At 44.5% G+C, this 25072-nt stretch overlaps 1 protein-coding gene across 1 annotated transcript in view; it reads left to right on the top strand.

The window, feature by feature from the left end:
* Positions 1 to 25072, top strand: part of INO80 (INO80 complex ATPase subunit) — a 2478170-nt gene that overhangs the window by 1074735 nt on the left and 1378363 nt on the right. The window contains exon 12 of the mRNA XM_044074204.1: positions 16335 to 16530. Within this exon, the coding sequence (XP_043930139.1) occupies positions 16335 to 16530 (196 nt within the window). The remainder of the gene's footprint in view (positions 1 to 16334; positions 16531 to 25072) is intronic.

Here is a 25072-nt window from a genome sequence, read left to right as displayed (position 1 = left end):
CATCTACATTTATGGTAGGTGCAAAACTGTACTTTTCTCCTCCTGAGGACTTTTCTTTTGTGGAAACCCTGCACACCATGAGAGAGCATTTCCACTGGGAAGGCCAGGATTATTCTGATTCCAAGAAAAGACTCCGTGAGTTTCTTCTTCTTCCTCAACATAGACCCCTAGCTATCCCTCCAGTTTTAGACATTCTGGATGATGTTTATAATGAATCTAGTCTAAATCCAGATTCCTTACCACCAGCACCAGCTAAGCCAGACAGATACTATCGAGTTCCTGACTCTCACAAGTTTTTGTATAAAAGCCCTCCAGCAGACCCAGAAACCATTTCCCAGGGTCCCAAAGGAGTTAAGGCCTCTATAGCTAAGAATCCACTACCTGCTGAAAGAGACTCCAGGGCATTAGAAAGATGGGGAAAAAAGGTGTACACTTCTGCCACTTTGGCCATGAGAGCATTAAACTTGCCAATTCCACATGATTAAATACCAGCAGTACCTGCTTACTCTCTTAAAACAGAAGATGATCCCTCAAACAGATCAGCCAGATTACAAAGAAATACAAGATTTGTTGCATGCAGCAGAACAGGTGGGAAAACATACCCTACAATGTGATTTTGATTCTTTGGAGGCCTCATGTAGAGCAGCTGTTACAGGGTCTGTGATACGAAGACATGCTTGGCTAAAAGAGCAAACTTTACCAGAACATGTCAAAGCAAAGCTACTGGATGCTCCACTGTAAAAGGATGCGTTATTTGGTGTCAAAGCAGAGGAGGTTTTAAAGAAAATGGAAGAAAAGGCAAAATCAATGCAAACAGTTAAAGATTTTTTACAGGTACAACCTCCTCGCTTCAGCAGAAACTGGCCATCAAAAAACTGGTCCTTTCCTGCTTCAGACAGACCCCAAAGGGGCAGGTACAGACGCCCTAGGGGCAGAGACCAGGGACAAGGTACCTTCAGGCCTAGACAATGGCAAGCAACAACTCAAAGAGGGGGAGATGACAGATCTCAACCCTTCAGGAAGCAAACTCAATGACTTTCCTCTTCGCCTGCCAAGCAGAATTGCCCAGGCAGCACCTATAGGAGGAAAACTGGCTCTTTTTATACAAAACTGGCACATTATAACAAAGGACAAATGGGTTCTGGATATTATTACCCGAGGCTACAGATTTCACTTTCACACTTTACCACGGATGAGAGGCATGCCAAATCTGCCAACAAACCAATGGACAGAGGCACAAAGACAAGTTACAGCTCTCATGGACATGAAAGCAATTCAAAAGGTACCTTCCACAGAGCAAGGCCAAGGTTTTTACTCAAGACTATTTCTAGTACCAAGAAAGGACAGAGCCTGGAGACCCATCTTAGACCTTTCAATTCTAAACACTTACCTGGAGATACCCAAATTCAAAATGCTCACACTACAGCAACTTCTTCCCATGCTGGGCAAGGAGTCTTGGCTGGTAACGTTGGACCTCCAAGAGGCATACCTGCATGTCCCTATCAGACAAGATTGCAGAGGATACCTCAGATTTTTGGCAGGTTCAACACACTATCAATTCTCTGCATTGCCCTTTGGCTTATCTACTGCGCCCAGAGTATTCACGAAATGCCTGGCATCAGTAATTGCATATTGCAGACAACGAGGGATACAAATTTATCCATATCTTGACGACTGCCTGATCCAAGCGGACAGCAAAGACATCCTACTAAGTTGCCTGGGGTACACAGTAAACAAAAAGAAGTCAAAACTAATACCCTCACAAGAAATAATTTTCCTGGGTGCCAGCTTGAATACAATGGCCCAGATGGCTTACCTCACGCCAGACAAGCAAAAACAACTGGTTCAATACTTCAAAAAGATGGCAACCTTTACCCGGCTCACTGCAAGGAAATTCCTGCAGGCATTGGGGTATATGGCATCCTGCATTCAACTGATTGCATATGCAAAGCTGCATATGAGAAAACTACAATGGTACCTAAAAAGTGTATGATCCCAGCACAGACACAGCCTAGAAGCAAGTATACTTCTCATTCCCTGCCTTCAAAAAGAGTTCCTATGGTGGGCACAAGCATGCCAAGCAAACAAGGGTCTCCCCTTTGTTTTACCTCCAGCAAAGCAAACCTTGACAACAGATTCATCAGACTATGCCTGGGGTGCACATATGGCAGGACAATGCATACAGGGCAAATGGCCTACAAACCTAAGGCATCTACACATCAATCAAAAGGAGATGCTAGCCGTACAAAATGCACTAACAGCCTTCAAGGTCCTCTTGCATCCAGGGCAACTTCTAATAAGGACGGACAACACCACAGTAATGTGGTACATAAACAAACAAGGAGGAACGCACTCCTACCCATTATGCAGGCAGGCAATGGCCTTGTGGAACACAGCATTAACTTACCAAGTACAATTGCAAGCACAATTCCTGCCAGGAAAGGAAAACATATTGACAGACGAATTAAGCAGAAATTTAACAGATGTGGAGACTACACCCACAAGTATTTGCAATGATAATTCAAAGATGGGGACCACCAGACATAGATCTGTTTGCCTCAACCAGCAATTGCCAGCTACAAAAATTTTGCACAAGGACTTATCATCCCCTGGCCTGGAAAGTGGATGCCCTATCATTCAGTTGGGCAGCATTGTCAGTCTACTCCTTTCCCCCTCTGCCTCTACTGGCCAAGGTACTACTGAAAGTCAGATCAGACAGACCACATATGATCCTCATTGCTCCGGACTGGCCACGTCAGCACTGGTACCCACCACTACGAAACCTGACTCACAGTCCTCCATGGATCTTATCTCAATTCCCCAAGCTCTTAACTCAACAAAACTCTCAGATCCTTCATAGTCGACTCAGGACCTTAAACCTAGCTGCATGGAAGATACCTTAAACTATCAATCAACACTCCTCTTAAAGGACGTCCTGAATGTCATCCTGGAGGCCAGAAGGCCCAGTACCAGAAAAATTTACTCAGACAAATGGAAATGATTTTGTGCATGGAACCAGGCCAAAGGTCTAGATCCTGGCATCCCAAACATACCACAAATACTCCAATATTTATCTGAGATGCTACACAAAGGACTCTCTTTCTCATCTATAAAGATCCATGCTTCAGCAATTTCAGCTCAATATGATACGGATCCTTCCATTTTCTCTCACCCTTTACTAAGGCAGTTTCTCAGAGGGGCAAAAAACATAAGACCCCCCCAGAAAACCACCAACTCCATCTTGGGATCTAAATTTTGTGCTAGAAAAACTAACACTACCTCCTTTCGAACCGGCCTTTTCAGCGGATCTACAATACCTTTCATGGAAAACAGCGCTGCTGCTAGCTATCACCTCAGCACGCAGGGTCTCTCAGAACTACAGGCGCTTATGGCAGTGGAACCTTTCCTCATTTTCCATCAGGGCAGAGTGTCTTTACGAACCAACCCTTCCTTCCTGCCAAAGGTAGTTTCCAGTGTGGCTCTCAATCAGACCATACACTTGCCCACCTTTTATCCAAACCCTCAGAATAAAGGGGAAAGACTCCTTCACTCTTTGGACATTGACAGACAGTTGCGTTACTATTTGGACAGGACAAATGCCTTCAGAAAATCTGACCAACTATTTGTATCATATGCAGCAGGTTCAGAGGGAAAGCCTATTTCCAAACAAACCATCTCCAAATGGATAGCACACTGTATCCGCTTCTGCTGCTCTCACCATGGGAAACCAGTGCCTGCTAATATTAGGTCTCATTCTACCAGGGCTACAGCAACCTCAGCAGCCTTCCTCCGAGGAGTCCCAACAAAGGACATTCTGGAGGCAGCCACCTGGAGTTCAGTGCACACCTTCACCAAACATTACCACCTTCCACTATACTCAAAGACCAGGGCTGGCTTTGCCACTGCAGTTCTGCAGGATATCTTAGCTGCGCCTAACCCAGTTTAGTTCCTACCACCCAACCATAGCTTTGGGACTCAACCCAAGTGTGATGACTGCAGCAGCATAGCACGATGAACATAGTACAGTTTTGTACCTACCATAAATGTAGATGTTCAAGGGCTTATGCTGCTGCAGTCCAGGTTACCCTCCCTCCATCCTGACTTCCTAACAGGGGTTTCTTTTATCTATAGGTACATCAACCTTCTGGATGCATGTCTATATGGTGTATTTGTTTACAACTACCACTATTGTTTTTCTCTAAGGTATGGTTTGCAAGCCACTTATTTTGCCTTATTAGATCGGGGCACCTGACATCTGGGGCAAGAAAAACTGAAGAAAATGGCGTCGGCTGCCTCTTTTATACCCCTGCCGCACTGACATCAGGGAAGAAGCGACGACAACTGACGCCGGACCAAGGCTTTGGAATTCTGGCCGACTGCGGGACCGCCTGACGGCAGGATAACCCAAGTGTGATGACTGCAGCAGCATAGGCCCTCGAACATCTACATTTATGGTAGGTACAAAACTGTACTTTCCTACCAAGAGGATAAGGGTGGAACCTCCTGTGAATGATTCTGAAAGCCTTGACTCTGAAACAGATTATAGGTTCATAAGTAAGTCCTAAGCTAGCTGCCGTTATAGGGCATTTTAAGTTAAGCCAGTTTCTCTTTCAAAGGTGAGAATCAAACCCTGTACTTTGTGTATGTGAGGTAAACACCTTAACCATTATACTAACCCTAGCCTCGTGACTTGTGTGTGTCTTATCTCTTCTAGTACTGCATACGAGTCTGACAGTAAGGAACAGCCTACTTTCTGCATCCTCTACAAGATTACTTCTTTGAGGGTACCTTTCATAAGATGAAGGAAGAGGAGTTTCATTGGGATGCAAAATAGTACGCAGAGACCCAGCTCAAATATAGAGCTTTCATGGACCTGCCTGAGTCTAGGGCACTTGCTCTTCCTCCAGTCATAGATATCCTGGAGTTTGAGTTCACCAGTGAATCTGTGGAGCCATAATACTACCCGAAAGTCTGACTATTTTTGCAGTGTTACTGATTCCCATCAATTGCTTTACAAGAATATTCTAGCCAGCTCATCTGAGGTGTTCTTGGATTACTGTAAGGGATCTACTATGGGACCCTTTTCCCAATGACAGTGAGAATAGGATACTCAACGATTATGGGGAAAAACGTTTATCGTTTACCAATTCCTGCTGGAGAAGATGAGGGCTAAGGCTGAGGAGATTTTAGATAAAGGTCTGAAACAGCAGGTACTCGAATAGTGGCATCTCTGCTCAGGTGACCATGCACTTAAAAATAATGTGAAAATATGCCTGGTTCCCTGGCACCAAGGGATGAAGCCCTAACTGCAACCGAGGTTTGACTAGTTGACATAGCACTGGAAGAACCTGGTAAAGAGGGGAGGAATTAAAGACCATGGCCTGCTCACCATCCTTGGGGGAGTGGGCAGGGGAGCTCACAGTTGAGGTCACCTTGAATAGTTGCTCCTTCCCTGGTGAAAACTATCATTATTGTTTCTGTGAAAGGGCAGAACTACCTGAGAGAACATGTCCAATGAAGAGATGATGGAACACCCTTCTCTGCAGCCCATTACGTTCCCATCCTGGTGCTTGTCTGAGTGTGAGTGGGGAGATAGGGCTGCAGCAAACACTCAGATCACCTCTAATGGCTGGCTAACTTGCTCATGGCCCTTTCAGGTCAACCCTTGCCCTAGGGAATGGGAATGATTAGGCAGATTGATCAGAGGAGGCTGATGATAGAAAGACAGTGGAGGCAAGAAAAAAGTGAATATATATTTACTTTGTTAAACCCAATAGGCCAGTGTCCTGTCTTCAGGCAAGATCTGAGGTGGTATTTGTACTGACTGCCCAGGACATGAGAGAACTTCTCCTAATCTTTTACATCCACCAGAACTACAACCAGCACAGGCAGATGGGGCCTTGTTTTGACATCTCATCCAAAGGATGACATAGTCAAGACTGCAATACCCCCTCCACCCTTATGCTGTACTCCAGTGTAAGTACTGGAAAATCAGTCCACGTACCTGGTGTGAGAGTAGAACCTACAACCTTCTGCTCCAAAGACGATTGTGCTACCTGTTGAGCAACTGAGACTACTGTGATACCGTAGATGCATCATATAGGGCAGCAGTCTCAGAGTCTATGATTTTGAGGCATGCCTAGTTGGTAATCAGCTTCTTCTAGATACTGTAAAGATGGAGCTCCTTAATACACCTTTGCTGAAGGAATATTCAGTAGAATGTAGGAGAAGGGCAAAACCATGCAATCTGTTGTGCAACTTTTTCAAACCCAAGTACCAAAGTCCAGCAAGAATTACCTGGGTAAATCCTGGCCCTTGTATCTTAAAAAAACAAGTCAGGTAAAGGATAAAGGAAAATTTTTAGAATAGTAAGCAAAACTTAAGATGCATTGAGAGGTGTGATACCTAGAAGGGAATATGACTCTGCTTGGCTGCACCCTCCCTCCCCACCTGTAAGCACACCCCAAACCCTCTTCCACTTCTTCATGTTAATCACCCCTCATAAAGAGTTGGTGGATACTTAGCTTTTGTTGTTGAAAATTTTGCAAGCATTGCCCATGCCCAGTTGGGTCCTAAACATCCTTCATCAAGGTTGCAAGTTGCAGTTTCAAGAAACTCCCAATTCTCTTCAATTCCAAATGAATCCTTATGTCAGATATCTACTGTCTTGAAGGATATGCTGCAAGAAGAAGCCATAGAAAATGTGCCCTTTATGGAGGAATGTGCAAGACTTTATTCCAGACTTTTTTCTGATGCCAAGAAAGGAAGGCACATGGAGACATGTACTAGAGTTATCTTGTCTAAATACGTTTCTCATTGTTCCAGAACTTGAAATGCTAACTCTTCAAAGCCTTTTCCCCTTGTTATTGCTTCTAGCCTTCATGATTAGAGTAGACCTAAAGGATGTCTATCCACTGCCATGAATCACAGAAAGTTCCTCCAGTTTGTAGTTCAAGGGGGAACATTACCAGTTCACTTCCTTGCTCCCTTATTTTTTTTTTTATTGCTCCCAGAGTTTTTAGCAAATGCCTGACTCGAGTAATTGCTTTTTGCAAACTAAAGGACATTTACATCAAACCTTATCTGGGCAGGTGCCTTATTCAAGCAGATATCTCGGAGGGGGATGTGCAAGGCCATAGACTTTAGATTCCTCTCTCGATCATTCTGAACAAATCAAACCTCACCTGCTTAAAAACCTGATCTTTGTGGGAGCACATTTAGTCACAAATTTCCAGAGAGCTTTCCCGCCTGAGGACAATGTCTCTTCTCTGACCTTTTACTTTCAGAATAGCAATCAGTAGGAGTCAGTATCACCCAGAGAGTTCCTTATGACTGCTGTACTACATGTCCTCCTGCATCCTGAGTGTGCCATTAGCTCATCTTTACATGAGAAAACTCCAGTGGAGCCTCAGAAATGGGTAGTGCCAGTACTGTTAATTTCTGAAGACCAACATTCACCTTCTCCCTTGTATCAGGTGGATAGCACAGCTCCAGCTCAATCTGAGGTTGCCTTTTAAAGCACCTCAACTCCCTATGTCCATAGACTCCTCAGACCTATCTTGAAGCAGGGGACATGGGACCACACTCCATGTTCAGGAAATTTGGGACCAAAACATGAGGGGAAAATCATATTGGAGAAGGAGGTCATGGATATCATTCTGGCACTGGAAGCCTTCATCCAGATGTTGAAAAGTACTCTAGATCATGACACACAGTGTAGTTGTGATGTGGTACTTAAACCAAGAGGAACCCCTTCATACTTTCTGTGCAAGCTTAGGAGATAGCCTAAGAGATAGGCATGATGCTGACAACAACCTTAATACCCTCACAAGAAGTAATACGTTGTAAGACATGCTGAGCAGGTCTTGGGTAGAATATCACAAATGGATGTTGAAAAGGGATGTCTTTCTAGGTCTGATTAGGATGTGAAGTTTGCCAAAAGAGACTTTTCAATGTTAAGCTGTCAATCTCGCCTTCATTCTTGCTGGATGGGTTTGGAACCAAACCTCGGCTCCGACTCGGCCTATTACTAAAGCTCGAGAGTTCTTTTTACCGGCTCGAGGCTATCCTATGTCCCATAATGCTAGGCGTGATATATCCAGATCTCGTTTGCTGCTTCAGCTATGAGGTTGCGTCTTTTTGCCGGCTCAGGTTGTATTAATATTTTTTCTTGGTTTTAGTCAGCTTTTTGGGTTAAAATATTAGCAGTAATGTTTTATAGTTACTACCCTTTAGATCCCTGTTTAGGATTCCCTCTTAGGTAGTTTTGATAGAGTTTTTTCCCCTCACTTCTTGTGTATATTGCTTGGGCCCTCTGTACCTGCAGGACTCTTGTTCTGTCTGCCATGCGTTCAGCCCAAGAGTCCTGCAGGAACGCAGAAACAAACTTATTTTGAGAAGCTTGTTAAAGCCTGAAGGTTCCCCGGCTAAGCCTTCATCGGGTAAACCTTCTAAGCCCGCCAAACTGTCGGCTCCATGTTCGGATGATTCCAGGCCTCACTCGGCTCCGACTCTGCTGTCAGAGCCGTCTTCGAGCAAGAAGCGTTCCAGGTCTCCTTCCCTGGAATCGGTCCATTCGGCTCCGAAGTCTCCCTTGTTATCGGAGCGGAGTCACAGGTCTCATTCCTCTCGGTCTTCCAGGCTGTTGGACCATGACCTCGAGAGGGTGGTTAGCAGACTACTTAAGTCACAGGCACTGGCCCAAATGTTACATAGCCCTCCTCATCAGGCAATGGCTTTCACTACTCCCTCTTTGATTCCTCCTCCGACTCTTCCTGTGAGTTCGGAGCCAGAGATCATAGGGGTCGGGACTGTCGGAGACGATACCATCCCTTTCGGCTCCCTCGTCAGCTCCGATCTCTTCCTTGGTTCCATCCTTGGAGGGATCCGGACGCCGGGACTCTCTCGTCGGCTCTGAGGGGGCGAGTGGCATCAGACCCTTGTCCGACCCCGTTCTCCCTCTCGGAGTTTCGGCACAGGTGAGTTCGGCCCTGACATTGGCCCCGGAGCCATCCCTCTCGGTGCCGGGAGGAGTCCTTGTCTCTTCGGAGCAGGGACCCCCTTCCCTGCCTGATAGGGGCACCTTTGAGGTCATGAGGAGTGTACTGGCCCCTGTGCCTGCTCCATGGTCGGCTCCTTCGGCTCCTCCCTCTATGGTGCCTGCTTCAGTCTCTACCCGCTCTCTCGATCCCAAGCGTGGAGAACCCACGCTACAGGTAGCCCCATTGGGCATATCCTCCTCTTCCGAGGCCTCCCCTGATCCTTCAGGGGAGCCCCCTCGAAAGAGAAAATGCAAGAGGAAGCATGTAGACTCCCCTGAGATAGTCACATCGGACACTGACTTGGATGACTCAGAAGGGTCCCCAAGGTCCCCCTCTGAGGATGTCTCATTTTCTGACATCCTGGAGATTCTTAAGCAGAGGGGAAACTGGTCTTCCCTTAACCCTTCTGAGGACGAGTCAGTGTACCTGGATGCGTTCAGTTCTCACCCTTCCACCTCCTGGGTGTCTCTGCCATTCGACCCGCTCATGGATGTGGTGGCTCGAAAGGCGTGGATGGCTCTGGATGCTATGGAACCAACTCCCCGGAGGCCTACAAAATTTATTACAGCCCCTTCTGACAAGCAGTTTCTAACTAAGGGCGTCCCTGTTGATGCCATGGTGGTGGCGGCGGCCACTAAAAAAGGAGTTGGCTGACCCTTCAGTACCTGTCCATCCTCCTAATAAGAAATCTAGGACTATGGACAGGTATGGCAAGCGGATGTTTTCCTCAGCGACCTTTGCTATGTGGTCGCTGAATTATTTGTGCCATTTCACCCGTCTCCAGAGAGACCTTCTCAAGGAACTGGGTGATACCTTACAAGACCCATCAGCTGCTGGGTCTCAGGAAAAGATCAACTCCCAGCTGGGGACCCTAAACTCTATTGTCAACTCCTCCATGTGGCTCATTTCCTATGCAGCCGATGGAGCGAATAGGGCTGCAGGCATGGTCGTCGCTCTAAGGAGACACGCCTGGATGTGGCTTTGCAATTTTGCTGACCCCTTCAAGGCGTCCTTCACTAACACCCCCTTTGATGGTTCTGCCTTGTTTGGACCTCAAGTGAAGGATACATTGACCAGGTGCGAGCAGGAAGGCAAGACTCTCTCTGCCGTAGGAGTCCGTTTTTCTACCCCTTCTAGACCATACCCTAAGGGTCAGAAAGGTGGGAAAATGTGGTTCCGCATTACCTGCCTACCTCAGGGAGTACTGCCTGACGCACGTGGTGAGCTTCCCTCCAGAGGCAGAGGAGGGAACAATAATAGATGCCGCCCAAGGGGCAGGGGGGGTCCGCAGAATCAGGGTAGCAGAGAATCCTTCTCTAACAAACCCTTCCAGCACCCCTGAGGAGCTGCCTGACTGTCCACCTTCGGAGGCAGTCGGGGGAAGACTATCACTGTACCCAGAAGCCTGGCATTCCCTCACGCAAGACAATTGGGTATGGTCAATCATATCCGAGGGTTACAAAATTCCCTTTATTCATACCCTACAACCGCCAAAAGGGCCCCTTCCAGACGTTCCACCCAGTCTGAGGGATCAAGCAGCACTAGAAATTTCAAAGCTGCTAAGAAAAAGAGCCATACAGCCAGTCCCAGCAGACCAGCAAGGATCCGGAGTCCACTCCAAGTTCTTTTTGGTACCAAAAAAGACAGGGGACTGGAGACCTATTTTGGATCTCAGCAGGCTGAACAAGTCTGTTCAAAGATTGAAATTCCGGATGGTCACGCTTCAGTCCATTCTACCCTTCCTGGGTCAGGACAATTGGATGTGCTCTATCTATAGACCTTCAGGATGCGTACTATCATATCAAAATGAACAGGTGCTCCAGGAGGTTTCTCCACTTCCGGCTGGGAGCCAGTCACTACCAGTTCAGAGCCCTGCCCTTTGGCCTCACCACAGCCCCCAGGGTGTTTACCAAATGCATGGCAGTGGTTGTGGCTCACCTGAGACGAAAAGGATTCCAGGTGTTTCCATACTTAGACGACTGGCTCCTTACTGCCACCACCAAGCGTCAGCTACTTAATTCCAGAGATTATACCCTCCAAATTTGCAATGAGCTAGGTATCTCTATAAACTCCGAAAAGTCTGCCTTGTCGCCTTGTCAGTCTATTACCTTCATAGGCGCTGTTTTAAACACTGTGGAACTGTCAGCAAAACTGCCTGTACAAAGGATTTCAGACATTCGAGGTCATGTTCAAATCCTACTAGAGAGAGAGCAGAGTCCAGGCCAGATTCGTACTAAAAACCCTAGGTCTCATGGCAGCAGCTATCACATTACTCCCCCTAGCTCGCTTTCACATGCGGATCCTGCAATGGATGCTGTTTTCCCAGTGGTCCTTTCAACAGCTTCCAATGTCAGACAGCATTCTAATCACTCAGTCATGCAAAAGACACCTTTTGTGGTGGATGGTCTCCCCTCAGGTTCTTCAGGACAGACCCTTTGTCCTTCCTCCTCCTGTGGCTACTGTGACAACGGATGCCTCCCTGATCGGGGGGGGGGCATTTTCAGGGCAGGACAGTCCAGGGCACATGGCAGCCTTTCGAAAGCCACCTGCACATAAATGTCTTGGAAATAAGAGCGGTGCTTTTAGCGTTGCAGGCCCTTCAAGACTCTCTACCCACCGGGACTATTGCAATTCAGACAGACAATATGTCTGTAGTGTGGTACATCAACAAGCAGGGTAGAACCAGGTCCTACCCCCTATGTCGAGAAGCACCCAGACTGTGGCAGTGGCCGATCTCTTCTCAACGGTTTCTGGTAAGAACACATATCCCCGGGAAGTCCAACGTCATAGCGGACAGGCTGAGAGGAGCCATTCTCATGCCCCACGAGTGGTCTCTCAACCAGCTAGTAGCGAAAAAAATCTTCAGGAGGTGGGGTCAGTCTTGCTGCGATCTTTTTGCAACCCCTCAAAACAGCAAGTGCCCAGACTTCTTCACCCTCTTCCCTCTCCCAGGTCTTCCCCCCCAGAGATGCTCTAGTCCACGATTGGCCCCAGGGTCTTCTGTATGCTTTTCCCCCCTTTCCCTTAATTACTCAGCTAATCCAGAAAGCAACTGTTTTGAGATCCAGAATGATCCTTGTTGCCCCTTACTGGCCTCGACAAATTTGGTTCCCGTTCCTTCAGCGTCATCTACTAGATCAACCCTGGCATCTGGACCCAGCACCAGATCTCCTGACACATCAGTTGGATGGGCTGCATCAATCTCTCCAGTCTCTCAACCTCACAGCTTGGTTGCTCCACTTCCAACCCTAGCCAGGCTTCCCTCAATCTCTCATTCAGTTCGTGACATCATCCTTGCTTCGCACAAGTCTACTACCAGAAAGACTTATGCTAGCAAATGGAAGCGTTTCTCTGTTTGGGCAGGGGAGAAACAAGTTGACCCTTTTACAGCCCCTGTCCATACAGTCTTAGATTTTTTGGCAGAACTTTTTAAAATGGGATCTTCTTCAGCCACCATCAGAGTTCAGTTGGCAGCCATTGCGAATTTTCACGTTGGGTTGTCAGAGACCAGCATTATGTCACACAAACTTTGTAAAGCCTTTCTAAAAGGAACCCTCTTACTTAGGCCCCCGGTAAAAGATCCTTCCCCACCATGGGACCTAAATTTGGTGCTGTCGTCTTTAATTCTCCCTCCCTTTGAACCTGCGGCTTCCTGTTCATTAAAGTTGCTCTCTTGGAAAACTCTGTTTTTAGTAGCCATCACTTCAGCGAGAAGGGTATCAGAACTTCAAGCCCTTTGTGTTTGCCCTCCTTACCTTGTTTTTCACAAAGATAGAGTGTCACTTAGGACTAATCCGTCCTTTTTACCCAAAGTACTCTCTGAAAAAAATCTGAATCAGACCATCGATCTTCCTCTTTTCTTCCCACTTTATACCAATAGGTCTGAATGGAAGTTACATTGTCTAGACGTTCACCGTCAATTACGCTTCTACCTGGAGAGAACCAAGCAGACAAGGAAATCAGAACAGCTCTTTCTGTCTTACGCGGAAGGGAAAAAAGGCCTGCCAGTTTCCAAAGTAACCTTGTCCAGGTGGTTGACCTCTGTTATCATGTTGATTTACCAATTGAGGCATAAATAGCTCCCTATTAAGCCCAGAGCTCATTCAACCAGAGCATTAGCTTCTTCAGTAACCTTTCAGGTAAGATTGCCAATGGATTCCATTTGTGCAGTGGCCACATGGGCCTCTCCTCATACCTTCATTTCTCATTACAAGCTGGACATGACCTCTAGAATTAGGGCTGATTTTGGTTCCACTGTACTCAAGAGTTTGTTCCATTGAGCCACCCAGGACTAAGGTGCTAGGGACGCTGTCCCATCCAGCAAGAATGACGGCGAGATTGACAACTTAACATTGAGAAGTTATGTACCATAACGTTCCATGTTAGTTGTCTTCTTCTCGCCTTCTTTCTTGCGTCCCACCCGCCATCCCCCTAGCCTGTCAGTACCGAGAGTATCTTCTGAGATGTGTTATCATGAGAGTTATCTCCTTGGCTACCTCTTTCCTTTTCTTCGTAGCTCTTATAAGCGTTTTGTATACCTAGATGTATAGAGGTAGATATATATATATATATATATATATATATATATATATATATATATATATATATATATATATATATATATATATATATTCTCAGTCATGGTGGGGACATGTATGTCCATAGTGTTAGCTATCAAACGAGATCTGGGTATATCACGCCTAGCATTATGGGACATAGGATAGCTCTCGAGCTTTAGTAATAGGCCGAGTCGGAGCCGTGGTTCGGCTCCAAACCCATCCAGCAAGAAAGAAGGCGAGAAGAAGACAACTAACATGGAACGTTATGGTAAGTACATAACTTCTCATTTCATCCCAAAGAAGGCAACTGAGAAAACTGTGCTGGAGGACAGCAACTCCAAAAGCTAGGAATATAAAATGTATTGTCATTGAATTGAAAAGATCTGTTTCTCTGTGCTTTCCATTCTATACCCTTGATAACAAGGGTGCCTCTAAAAATCAAGGAGGAAAGGAGAAAAGTATTTGCTATGGCTCCCTTTTTGCTAGTGTACACTGTTTTTTTCTCTTCACACAGACTAGCAAAGGGAGAACTGACAGTCTTGCCTCAGCTTGTGAACCTTCTCATACAAAACAAAGAGCCCCTGCTCCACCCTAGCCCAGACAATTTAAGGCTGACAGCTTGGTTAATTTCACATTAATGTCAGTTAGGCACACGTATTCTGAGGAAGTGCTAAATATTATGAGGGAGTCAGGAAGACTAAACCCAAGGAAGTCAGTCATAGCTACGTGGAAAAGATTTTCCCTTTGTTTCTCTTTCAGAGATCAAGGCCCATGTAAGGCACATGTGGCAATGGTACTGGACTACCTGTGCAGGACAGGACTGTTTTGTAAAGGTTTGACATCTATTAAGATTCATGAAAGTCTTTTTTGGTGGTTGTTGCCAAGAAGGATTTTTTGAACTTCAGGAATTGATGTGCAGAGAGCCCTTTGGAGTTCCATCAGGAAAGGGTTTCCCTTTGCAACAACCCCTCTTTATGCCTGAGGTAGTTACAAAGTTTTCTCTCTAACACACTGTTTACCTACCAGTTTGTTTTACCGACCATCAAAACAAGGGACAAAAAAGCCTTCATTCCCTTAAGGTGCATAGACGGCTGAGGTTTTATTTGCACAGTACTAAAGAATTGAGAAATGCATATCAGCTATTTGTCTCCCTGGTAAAGGTAAAAGAATAGAAACCAGTCAGCTAACAAGCTCTTTCCAAATAGTTTGCTGATTGTGCTTCCTACTGTTACTCGTAAATTTGTTCTTGCGAAGCTTATTTGAATATTTCCAGTTACCTCCACCAATCCAAATTTTCAACCCTACCTGACTGCCTCAGCCCTTCCTCTCCTATAAAACCTTTTTATAATAAAGTCCAGGCCACTGTAAGTTCACTAAGTATATGAAACAAAGACGCTAACCCATCCATGGAATAAACAGTACTTTTGAAAACTAATTGTGGTTAACTTATTCCTCTGGAAGATGGATCTTGTTTACCTAGGTAGACACCTCAGCTTGAAATCGGGTTGGTTACTTATCTAAAATATGTTCAGAATATGGATTTTTGTCCTCATCCTGGATTCCAGATTACTGGAGAACAGGTAGGATTGTTGAGTCTGCTTGCCTGGTTAATTTCTGAGATTTTTGTGCATCTCCATTTAGGGTATGCGTCCACTCAATAATCTTTTTCCCCCTCTGTCACCTTTACCAAGCACCTTTCCTCCTCAGGTTGAAATATTATTTGAGCAGCAGCTTAGTAAGTCTTTGCCAGTTGAATATCCTGGTTTATCGTTCCAATTTATGCAGTGACCTTTTTCGGTTTCTTGTCTCGTGTTATCTTTTCCTGTTTTGGTTTCCGACCTCACTGTTAGTGGGAACTAGGCATGAAAGAACCAAAGGTGATACCAGCAGGTGTCCATCTTTTATACCACTGACATTCTGACTTCCAGGTGGGAGGGCATCCACCTATCCCAGAGGGAGGGTGCAAAGCTCCGGAAATCAAGCTCGATATTGGGCTTTCTCGGCAGACATTCCAAAAAGTTATCATAACTTTGAAATACTTGAACATCTACAGTTAGTGTAAGAAACTAACATGGTTGTACTTTATAGTGAGTATGTCCATATAATTGTATTATCTTTGGGGTGAGGTCACAGTAACTTTCAAATTTCATTTTCTTCATCTCTTTGGCAAATGTTTCTCAGTTTAGTCATTTACAAGTACTAGTTAGTGTTTGGATCAACACTAATTTATTGCCTGCAGTAAACACATACCTCTTTGGATCATCCTTGCTAATTGAATTGATGAGAGTGATAAACAGAGTGCCATTTTTATGGGAGTATCATATTGCATGAGCCAACACCTTTGAATGTACAAGTCCTGCGCTGATCCTTACAGGAAGAGCCAGTGTTGGAAACATCCACTCAGATCAGGAGGAAAACTGAAGCATGCAAGTGTTAAACTATTATGGTTTACTGTTAAAATGACATTTCCTTGAAGATGTGTTTTTATGTTGAGTACTTTACACAGCTGTACTTCCTTTTATGAAAAGTGCATTGTTGCATTTTTTGGGTGAACTGGTCAAGGCTAGCATTAGCATAGTTTATTCATTCTTCATTACTTGTGGTGGTGCAGTTGCACCTGAAATCTCTTATGAATGCTGATCTTTAGTAACACAGCGAAACTTACCAGTGTCATGTTTAAGAGGCTGAAAAAAGTCAGCTTTTAATGGCTGCTGTTCTCCTTTCCCTGTTTTAGGCTAAGAGGCAGCAAAGAAAACTGAACTTCTTGATCACCCAGACTGAATTGTATGCTCATTTTATGAGCCACAAACGTGCCGAAGGTGCAGACAGCATGCAGGAAGAGATTTTGCGGAAACTTGAAGACAACTCAACTCATAGGCATATCGACCTGGGAGGAGGGGTAGTGCTTAGTGTTCGCCAGGATGATTATGGTAAGAAGGCTCATTTTGAAGTGCAAAAGCAGCTGTGAGTTAGGATGTTGAAGAAATGTATATATTTTAGGACTTTGTGATGTCCTTCAGATGGGTCACTATAACAAAATGTAGGCAAGGTCTGAGATCCAGCTTGTCTTCCAAAGGTCTGTCCCCCCCCCCCCCGGCATGCTAAGAATTCCTTTCCCAGGGACATTGCAGTGTTTGCAGTATATAGAGGGAGTCCGTCCACACAATTTTAGCTTTTTCTTGCTGTAGACAGTGACTGGCTTCTGCTCTGTGCTTAGGTTTCATATTTAGATAATGGTTGTTTGTCTAAAGTTTTTCAGAGTTTCAGAACAGATAAATATCCCAGTGGGGACAATCTTTTTGGTTGGCTTACACATTTTTTGTGCATTTTTTGGGGGGGTGGGTGCGTAGTGAAAGGCTTAAACTAGATATGGTATGTACTTCTTCAAAAAATAAAATGTGTACATGTGGGCAGCAGATTCCACAGAGAGATTTTGCGTACTCACTAGCTGATTTGTTAAGGCTGTGTCCAAGACATGTCCTTCTTTGGAACAGAAAAACCCTTAGAAGAATGGAATAGGGTATGCAGGCTTATCTTGATCAGAATCATCTGGAAAGTCTTTCTAGGAAGTCCACGTAATGGGATGAAACACTGCTGTTGTCCAGTTTGAGCAGCCCCCCCCCCTAAAAAAAGCATAGGAGGATGCAGGTTTTTTGAGAGAAGGATATGTAATCGGTCAGAGACAAAGACACTGTCCTGTCTGTCATGTCTGGAACTGAAAACAGTGGTCCCATGGAGGTATTTGTGAAGCCGTAGGTTCTTGGTCTGGTTCCCGACAAGGTTTGTCGCATTTCTGTTTTGGAGGTGGCTCCAAGGGTGACTATGTGCGTGTTCTCCTGGGGCAATGTACTTATTCATGTAGTTAGTCCAGACACCAGACCACAAGCTGCCTTTGTCTGTTACTTGATTTTGCATTGTGTTAGTTGAGGGAATATCTGTTTTATCTTTGAATGAGAAGTATGCCTGGAGCAGCCTTGTTGAGGAGATTAACTTTGGGCTGCAAGTCACAGCTTCAGAGGTGACTGCTTTCACCGTTTTGAGGAGTAACACATCTTCAGCTCAGACAACCGCCATCTGCCTGGCCTTACCACCATCAAAGATGTATTTATAAGGCACCTCCTCAGTACTACCTCACTCTTCCCTTCAGGATTTTTCGAAACTGGCTAAGGACTTCTGTTTGCATCAACACTGGCCAACCCTAATGTCAACTTTAGGGTCACACCCTCAGTAGGGGAAGAGGCAGCCCTGAGAGTGGGTTATACTTCTAGTTAGAGAAGGAGGAGTATCATTTGAATAATTAATATCAGATGTTTTCCCCTGTGCAGTATGATTCAGTAATGACACTGTCTCTTCTCCTGTTCCTTCAGTATACATCTCATTTAGAGAGACCATCTCTCTAATGAGAGAACACTTCAAATGGGATGATAGGGATGTCTCTCCAGTCAAAAAATATACAAAAAAAAAAAATATATATATATATATATATATATGTGTGTGTGTGTGTGTGTGTGTGTGTGTGTATGGGTCTACATATCTTGATCGAAATTTCAAAATCTCGAATAAGAAACGTAGAACCCCACTTCCACGAAAATGCACAACATTGAAAGTGCACTTTCACAAAAGCTGATCAGAAAAAAAAATACTTTAAACATTTTTTTGCAGAGGGACAAGCCCCTTTGCACCCCCCCCATGAGGGGGGCTTTGACTCCCCCCAACCCCTACTTAAATGTACTAACTCTGAGATTGCACTACAGTGGGGAAAAGGCTATATTTCCTTATCCCCACTGTAATGTGCTTCTGTGACTCGGCTTTTGCGAAAGTGCACTTTCGCTTAAGTGAGTTCGATCTATTTGTCGAAAAAGTCTGTTTTTGACAAACAGGAGTAGACCCGTGTGTGTGTGTGTGTATATATATATATATATATATATATATATATATATATATATTATGTATATATATGTATATATATATATAATTGTGTGTATATATATATATATATATATATATATGTATATATGTATACATATATATATATATATGTATATTTATTTATATATATATATATATATATATATATATATATATATATATATATATATATACACACACACACAAACATATAGGTTAACTATTGAAACCTTGAAACTACATCTGTCAATCTGCGTTAACGTCAAACCAATTTTTTGAAAATTGCAACAGCGAACAAGCAAGAAACTTGAAACTGAAAACATTGACTCCGTAGTTCGATGTACTCAACATAGCAGGAGGTGACGCAGTCACCCACGCTATGCACCGTAATGTACTGTGACACTCCAGAGTCAACAGAACATCACTTTTACTGTTTTTCAGGGGGGTGCGCCCCTCATGCCCCCTGCAAATTATATATACCAGCTCCAAGATCGCACTACACTGAGGAAATGGATTAATTCCCTGTTCCTCACTGAACCATGATCTCCACTCAAAATTCCAAACTCAAATACTTGAACTACACTACCCATGTGATGAAGTGTAGTCGATGTATTTGGGTTTGCAAAATTGCCTCTTGGAAAACTGCAAGTCGACACTGTTACTCTTGATCAACTGCAGTTCGAAAATCTAATTGTAAACCATATATATATATATATATATGGGTCTACTTCTAATGACCGAAACGCCGATTCGCCGACAGTGAAATCACCGACGCCAGAAACCCGACAACACACAAACCCGACAACGCGAAACACCGACACACTACACGTAAACAACACAGTACACTACAACACATATCCACTAGCCCTAACCCAAACCCTAACCCTAAGGTCCGACACTACCGCACTCTCCTACCTGCACCCTAACCCTAACTCACTTACACACCCCGAACCCCAAGCTCCGACACTACCGCACACTCTCCCTACCTGCACCCTAACCCTAACTCACTTACACACCCCGAACCCCAAGCTCCGACACTACCGCACACTCACCTATCACACACCTAACCCTACATCCCTGAGTATTGCACACTTACCTGTCCGCTCCCTACTCCTAAATCCCTCACTATCGCATACTTACCAGGTCGCTTACACATTCCCCTTGTCGGTCTTCCTTCTGTCGGGATTCGGCGTGTCGGTCAACTGCGTTGTCGGTCGCTTCGTGTCGGTGATTTCACTGTCGGAATCGGCTTCGGTCATTAGAAGGAGACCCATATATATATATATATATATATATATATATATATATATATATACACACACACACACACACACACACACACACACGTGTGTGCTTATGTGTGTGTGTGTGTGTATATATATATATATATATATGTATTTATTATGTGTGTGTGTGTGTGTGTGTGTATATATATATATATATATATATATATATATATATATATATATATATATATATATATATATATATATACACCTCCTAGAGAGACTAATAAGTGCTATCCTTTTACTCAGTATTTTATAGACTTTTGAATGATGAGCTATGCCTCACCTACAGCACTATTAGAGTCCTGATTGTCCTTGATCTCTTGTATTGCTGAAATTCTAATAGCTTTGCAAACACCAGAACCAAGGACCTAAATCTTCAGTAGCAGACAAATAGAATACAGTAATGCAGCGGAGAGAGAGAGATTCCTTATGCAGCACTTTCACCATTTCTGGAATAAGCTGTCCCTGCAGGTTAAGCAATGTGTTACCTTATCATTCTTTATACAGAACGTGGATTGTCATTCTTTAGACAGAACGTGGATCACTGTATTAGTACCCTCAAATTTACCATGGGACTAATTGGCCTTGCCCTTCTTGAGGAAAGGGATTACAGCCTGGTGGTGGGTATTGGCAAGGTGCTGATGGTCATGACACCAAATTCCTTTGAGCAAACTATTAATCCTTTGACGTCTGGAGGCTGTCTGGACTAGGACTTGAACAGGGATCAAAAATGACTCGGTCCTACTTCCACCCCTACTTCACCTTTAATCCCAGTCCAGCCATTACATCCTATTTGTGTCAAATAGACTCCCTCCAGAATTGGAGGCATATGTCTCCTTTTGCAAAAAAATGGAAAGAAATTACACTTAACAAGTGGATTCTGGAGACCGTCTCACAAGGGTACAAATTACAGTTCCTGTCCCACAATTTCAAGGGATGTCGCTCATGCCAAGGGACCAGAGACATTTGGTAGCACCTCTTCTGGCAGCAACAGGAAAGGTCCCAAAGGGAGGAGAGGGCATGGACTTATACTCATGATGAATGTTTCCACTGCACAGAAAAGATGGACCTTGGAGGGCTTTTCTTGTTGTGTCTAATTTGAACAAAATTCTCCTCATATCAGTTACACCTGCATCTATATTTTCAAGGATCTCTGACACAGGCAGAGTTTTATGTACATCCTGAGTTTCTAAACCCATCTCTTTTCCCCATGCTAACCTTATGTCACACCCAGACATTTTCACACGTAAATATAAAGGCTAAAATTCAGTCATCCATCTTCAGTTCTTTCTTGCTGGCTGTGTCATTAAGTCAGAGCCAGGCCATGAGTGAAAGAGCCCAGGTAAGTACTCCTTAAGGGATCTAGTTTACACATATCTTTATCCTCAGAGCCATCAGATATGTAGTTTTGGCACTGTTTAATAATTTTGATCTAGAAAGTCTTTAATACATCTGCCCAGAGTTCTAAGCATTTCTAGATGGAAGTCCCTGGGATGCTAACCAAGAAGAATAGATATGCTAGCAAGAGACAAATTAACTTTAAAGATGACACAAGTGTAACTGTTGTTTAAGCCTCAACCACAACATTGTCGCATGCAGCTTCTGCAGGGAAGCAGGCTGAAGACCATTAAACTGAGAAGAGAAGCCATCATAGTGCATCTGAATGGAAGAATGTTTGGCATGTTTGAAAAATTCTCAGTGGCCTCTGATAATAGTAATCGTAACACTGGTTCACAGTATAAGCCTAAGGAGTAAGAGGATGCACAAAGGCTTTTTCAGTATGAGGATATCATTAACAAGCTAGCACTTGTATATCCTCTGGGCCCATTATCTAGGGAGTGGACTGTCCATTGAGCCTTTCCTAGGGAGGCTTTCATGTCAGATGACTCTAGCACATTGCATTGGGCCAAAAGTAGTCTTGAAGTCTTTTAAGTCGACTGCCACTTAGAAAGATGTCTTTTGATCTAGTTGGGGGAGAGGATAAAGGCCTAGCTCTGCTTATCATTGTGTGTAACAACTGTGTACCAGAACCTAAAGATACCTATTCTTGACCAAAAGTACAGATGTGCAAAGGTAGACCTTATTCAGAGCATATGCCCACTACCTCTATGCAGCCTCAGGACTGGTTCTCACTATTCCATAAATTCTTAACCCTTCTTCAAGGCTGGCAGTTCTCAACTGCGGCTGACTTTTTCTTCAGGTGAATGTCTCCACAGATAGAGTAGGGCCTACCCACTTATTCTGGTTAAATATAGGCCAGACTCCAGTGCTGCCCAGAAGAATGAGGACAGCCTGGATTACAGGTCAAAAAATGTCCTCTCCCCTGAGTTGCAATACTAACCGTGAGAAAACTTTGGTCCCACACTCAGGATCATAGGAGGTTACTAGGCTAATGGCGGGGCCCTTACAAGCTTAGCCAAGAGTTTATCCCCAAAAAAAGAAACCTCAATCAGCACATCACCTCTGTCAGTGAGGGACACAGATAAACTCCTGGGACAAATTTGTGGTTTCCCAGCAACTCATCATCAAGGTTGTGCTTGAAGAGTGTCAGCAAGATAGTCTGACGTGTATGGGAAGTCAGATCCAGAGAAAGGGCAGCCTCTGGGAGGCAAACCTCCCTCTAGCAGGTTTTGTTGATATCGCATATTAGATTTAGGCCTTTCGAGTGGGTAATGTGTGAGTAGTTAGACTTATGGATATGGAGCATCTCTAATAGGGCAGAGTTCGAGATTGCCTTGTAGGTGAGACACAGATCACCTCTGAGCAAGCTGTATGATACTGAGTAGAGTATTAGTAATTTGATCCTGTCCACATAGGACAGATGTTGGAGCCCATGGATTCTCTTTGTGAGGTATTTCTGTGGCCTTTCCAGTTGGTGCAAGTGTTTGTAGAGGTACATGCCAAACAGGGCATTGTACTCAAATTATTGGCCTAATCAGGGAGGAGCACAGAGAGGTAATAATCTCCTTTTTTTCTGCATGCAATCCCTTTACGTATGAGATATGACCCAAGTAAAAGACTTTTCTGACCTCTGCTGCTGCATGATGGTTGAATGTGAGATTGTTGTCAACCTGTGTACCCAGGTCTCTCACAACAGGTTGCATGCTTAGGGGGTTGCTGTTGGATGGTAATCATTGGGGCTGTGTTTTTGCCAAATGGTATGATGGTACATTTTTTTACATTTAACTTAAGGTCATGACTTAGGCACTTAGTTGCTGTGAGACCCTCTTTTCAATGACAGCAGTTGTCCACAAACCTGGACAGCCACAGGCTTTTTGTCTTTGCCTGGGCTGCTGAGAAGTAGATGCCAAACAGTATAGGTCCCAGGACAGATCGCTGGGGAGCACCACTAGTGACAGGTCTGCTATCAGAGGCAGAGGTGCCTGTTTTGACCACGAGTCCTATCGGTGAGCCAGTTGGCCACCCACCTGATGAGATAGGGATTTACGCCAAGTTGTTAGCTTTTCGATGATGCCCAAGTGGGGAATTGTGTCAAAGGCTATGACCAAGTCATGGTAAGCTGTATATTACTGACTTTCCCTCATCTAGGGCCTTGGTGAAAGTCTCAAAGAAGGCAAGGTCTGCCCTTGATGAATCCAAACTGGGTGGAGTCAAGTGCTTGGAGATTGCCTGTGTCCTTGTTTATGAGATCCATAATAATATGCTCCATGGCGTTGCAGATCAGACTTGTCAAGCTAATGGAGTGATAGTTTCCAGGGTCAGCAGTGGCACCACCATTGTGCAAGGGGATGACAATGGCAGTTCTTCACTCTACTGGACTGAAGCCTGTACTTAGGCTGTGGTTAAATCGGGTGCTCAGTGGTGAAGCTAGTTCTTGCTGGAGATGGTGCAGAATACAGTCTGAGATACTATCAGGTCTCATGGAAGCTGTGTTCTTTACCTTCGATAGGGCTTTTAACACTTGGTCTATGGAGGTGTGAGGTGCGGGCCAAGTATCTGGGTTGTCAAATGGGCCTTTGGGGGAAACGGGGTGAAGTTTGCGCTGACTCTGTCTGCTTGCAGATTGGCTAAGTCAACAGGAACAGTGTAAGTGGTACCATTACAAGTATTAATTCGGAACAAACCTGGGCTTCGCCATGGAGATTCCTGACGTAACTGAAGAAGGCTTTGTGGTTTCCCTTTGTTTTGGATGCTAATTTTGGTTCATAATTGGTTTTGAAGCTTTTCACTGGTGATCTAATTTGCTTGTTGAGGCTAAGGAGGAAGTTTTTCCAATTTGGAATTTGTTCCTTTTTACCCTTGGACAACAGTTTCTTCCTTTTGTTGTAAGCTTGTTGATAGAGGATGTCCACCAGCCTGCTGACAGAGGATGTCCACCAGACAGGTTTGTGTTTCCTTGAGGAGCAGATTTTAGTTCTTTTTGGTATGGCTGAGTCCATGCAGTTATACAGGTGCTTGTATACTGCAATGGTGTACTCTTCAGCATAGTTGTCTGTGTCCTCTGAGGGGGGCGGTGGTGTGAAGCTACTGATACCTCCCGTAGGAGGTTGTAGTTAGCTTTTGAGAAGTTTTTTAGCCTAGTTATGGCTGGGGGAGGGGGTGGGTGGGATAGAAACTTCGAATGAGGCAGACTGATGATCTGATCTCATCAGGGAAGAACTTACTATGGGAGTGGTGCAGCGGTGCACATGTTGGTGAGAACCAAGTCCAGAATGTTATCTCACCTTGTGGGAAATCAGACGAGCTGGTCTAGTGCATTAGAATTGATGAAGTCCGGGAATCATTACGTGAGTGCATTAGTGCAGGAATAGTTCACCCAGTCTATGATGGGGTAGTTGAAGTCACCAAGGATCATGGTGTTAGTGAGTACCTTGATATAGTCAAGTAGGTCCAGGTAGGAGGAGCTGGTGTCCTGAGTGATGGAGGAGGGTCTATAGCTGGCTATAACGTTCGATGAGTGTCTTGTCAACTGTCAGTTACACCTGGAGTAGTTCTAGTGCATCATGCTGGCAAACCAGTCTGGGGATGCGCTGATCTTTAATGAAGATAGAGACTCCACCACCCTTTATCTTCCTGACCTCATTTTGAGGTCAGAATGTGTGGAATGAGGTATAGCCTGGTAAGGCAGGGGTGCTCTCTGCAGACTTGAACCAAGTTTCCGTGACTGCACAGATGGCAGCATCTTACACTGTGAGGAGAACCTCCAGTGAGTGCATTTTCAGGTTAAGGCTTCTAGAGTTAAGCAGCATGACTTTCAATTTGCTTTTTGGCAGATCTTTTATGGTTTAAGATTTGTCTTTGGGTCATTGCCTGA

Source organism: Protopterus annectens, chromosome 6.part0 (assembly GCF_019279795.1).
Source record: "Protopterus annectens isolate FY-2018-M chromosome 6.part0, PAN1.0, whole genome shotgun sequence".
Taxonomy (NCBI): domain Eukaryota; kingdom Metazoa; phylum Chordata; order Ceratodontiformes; family Protopteridae; genus Protopterus; species Protopterus annectens.
This window is presented reverse-complemented; position numbering and strand designations above follow the sequence as displayed.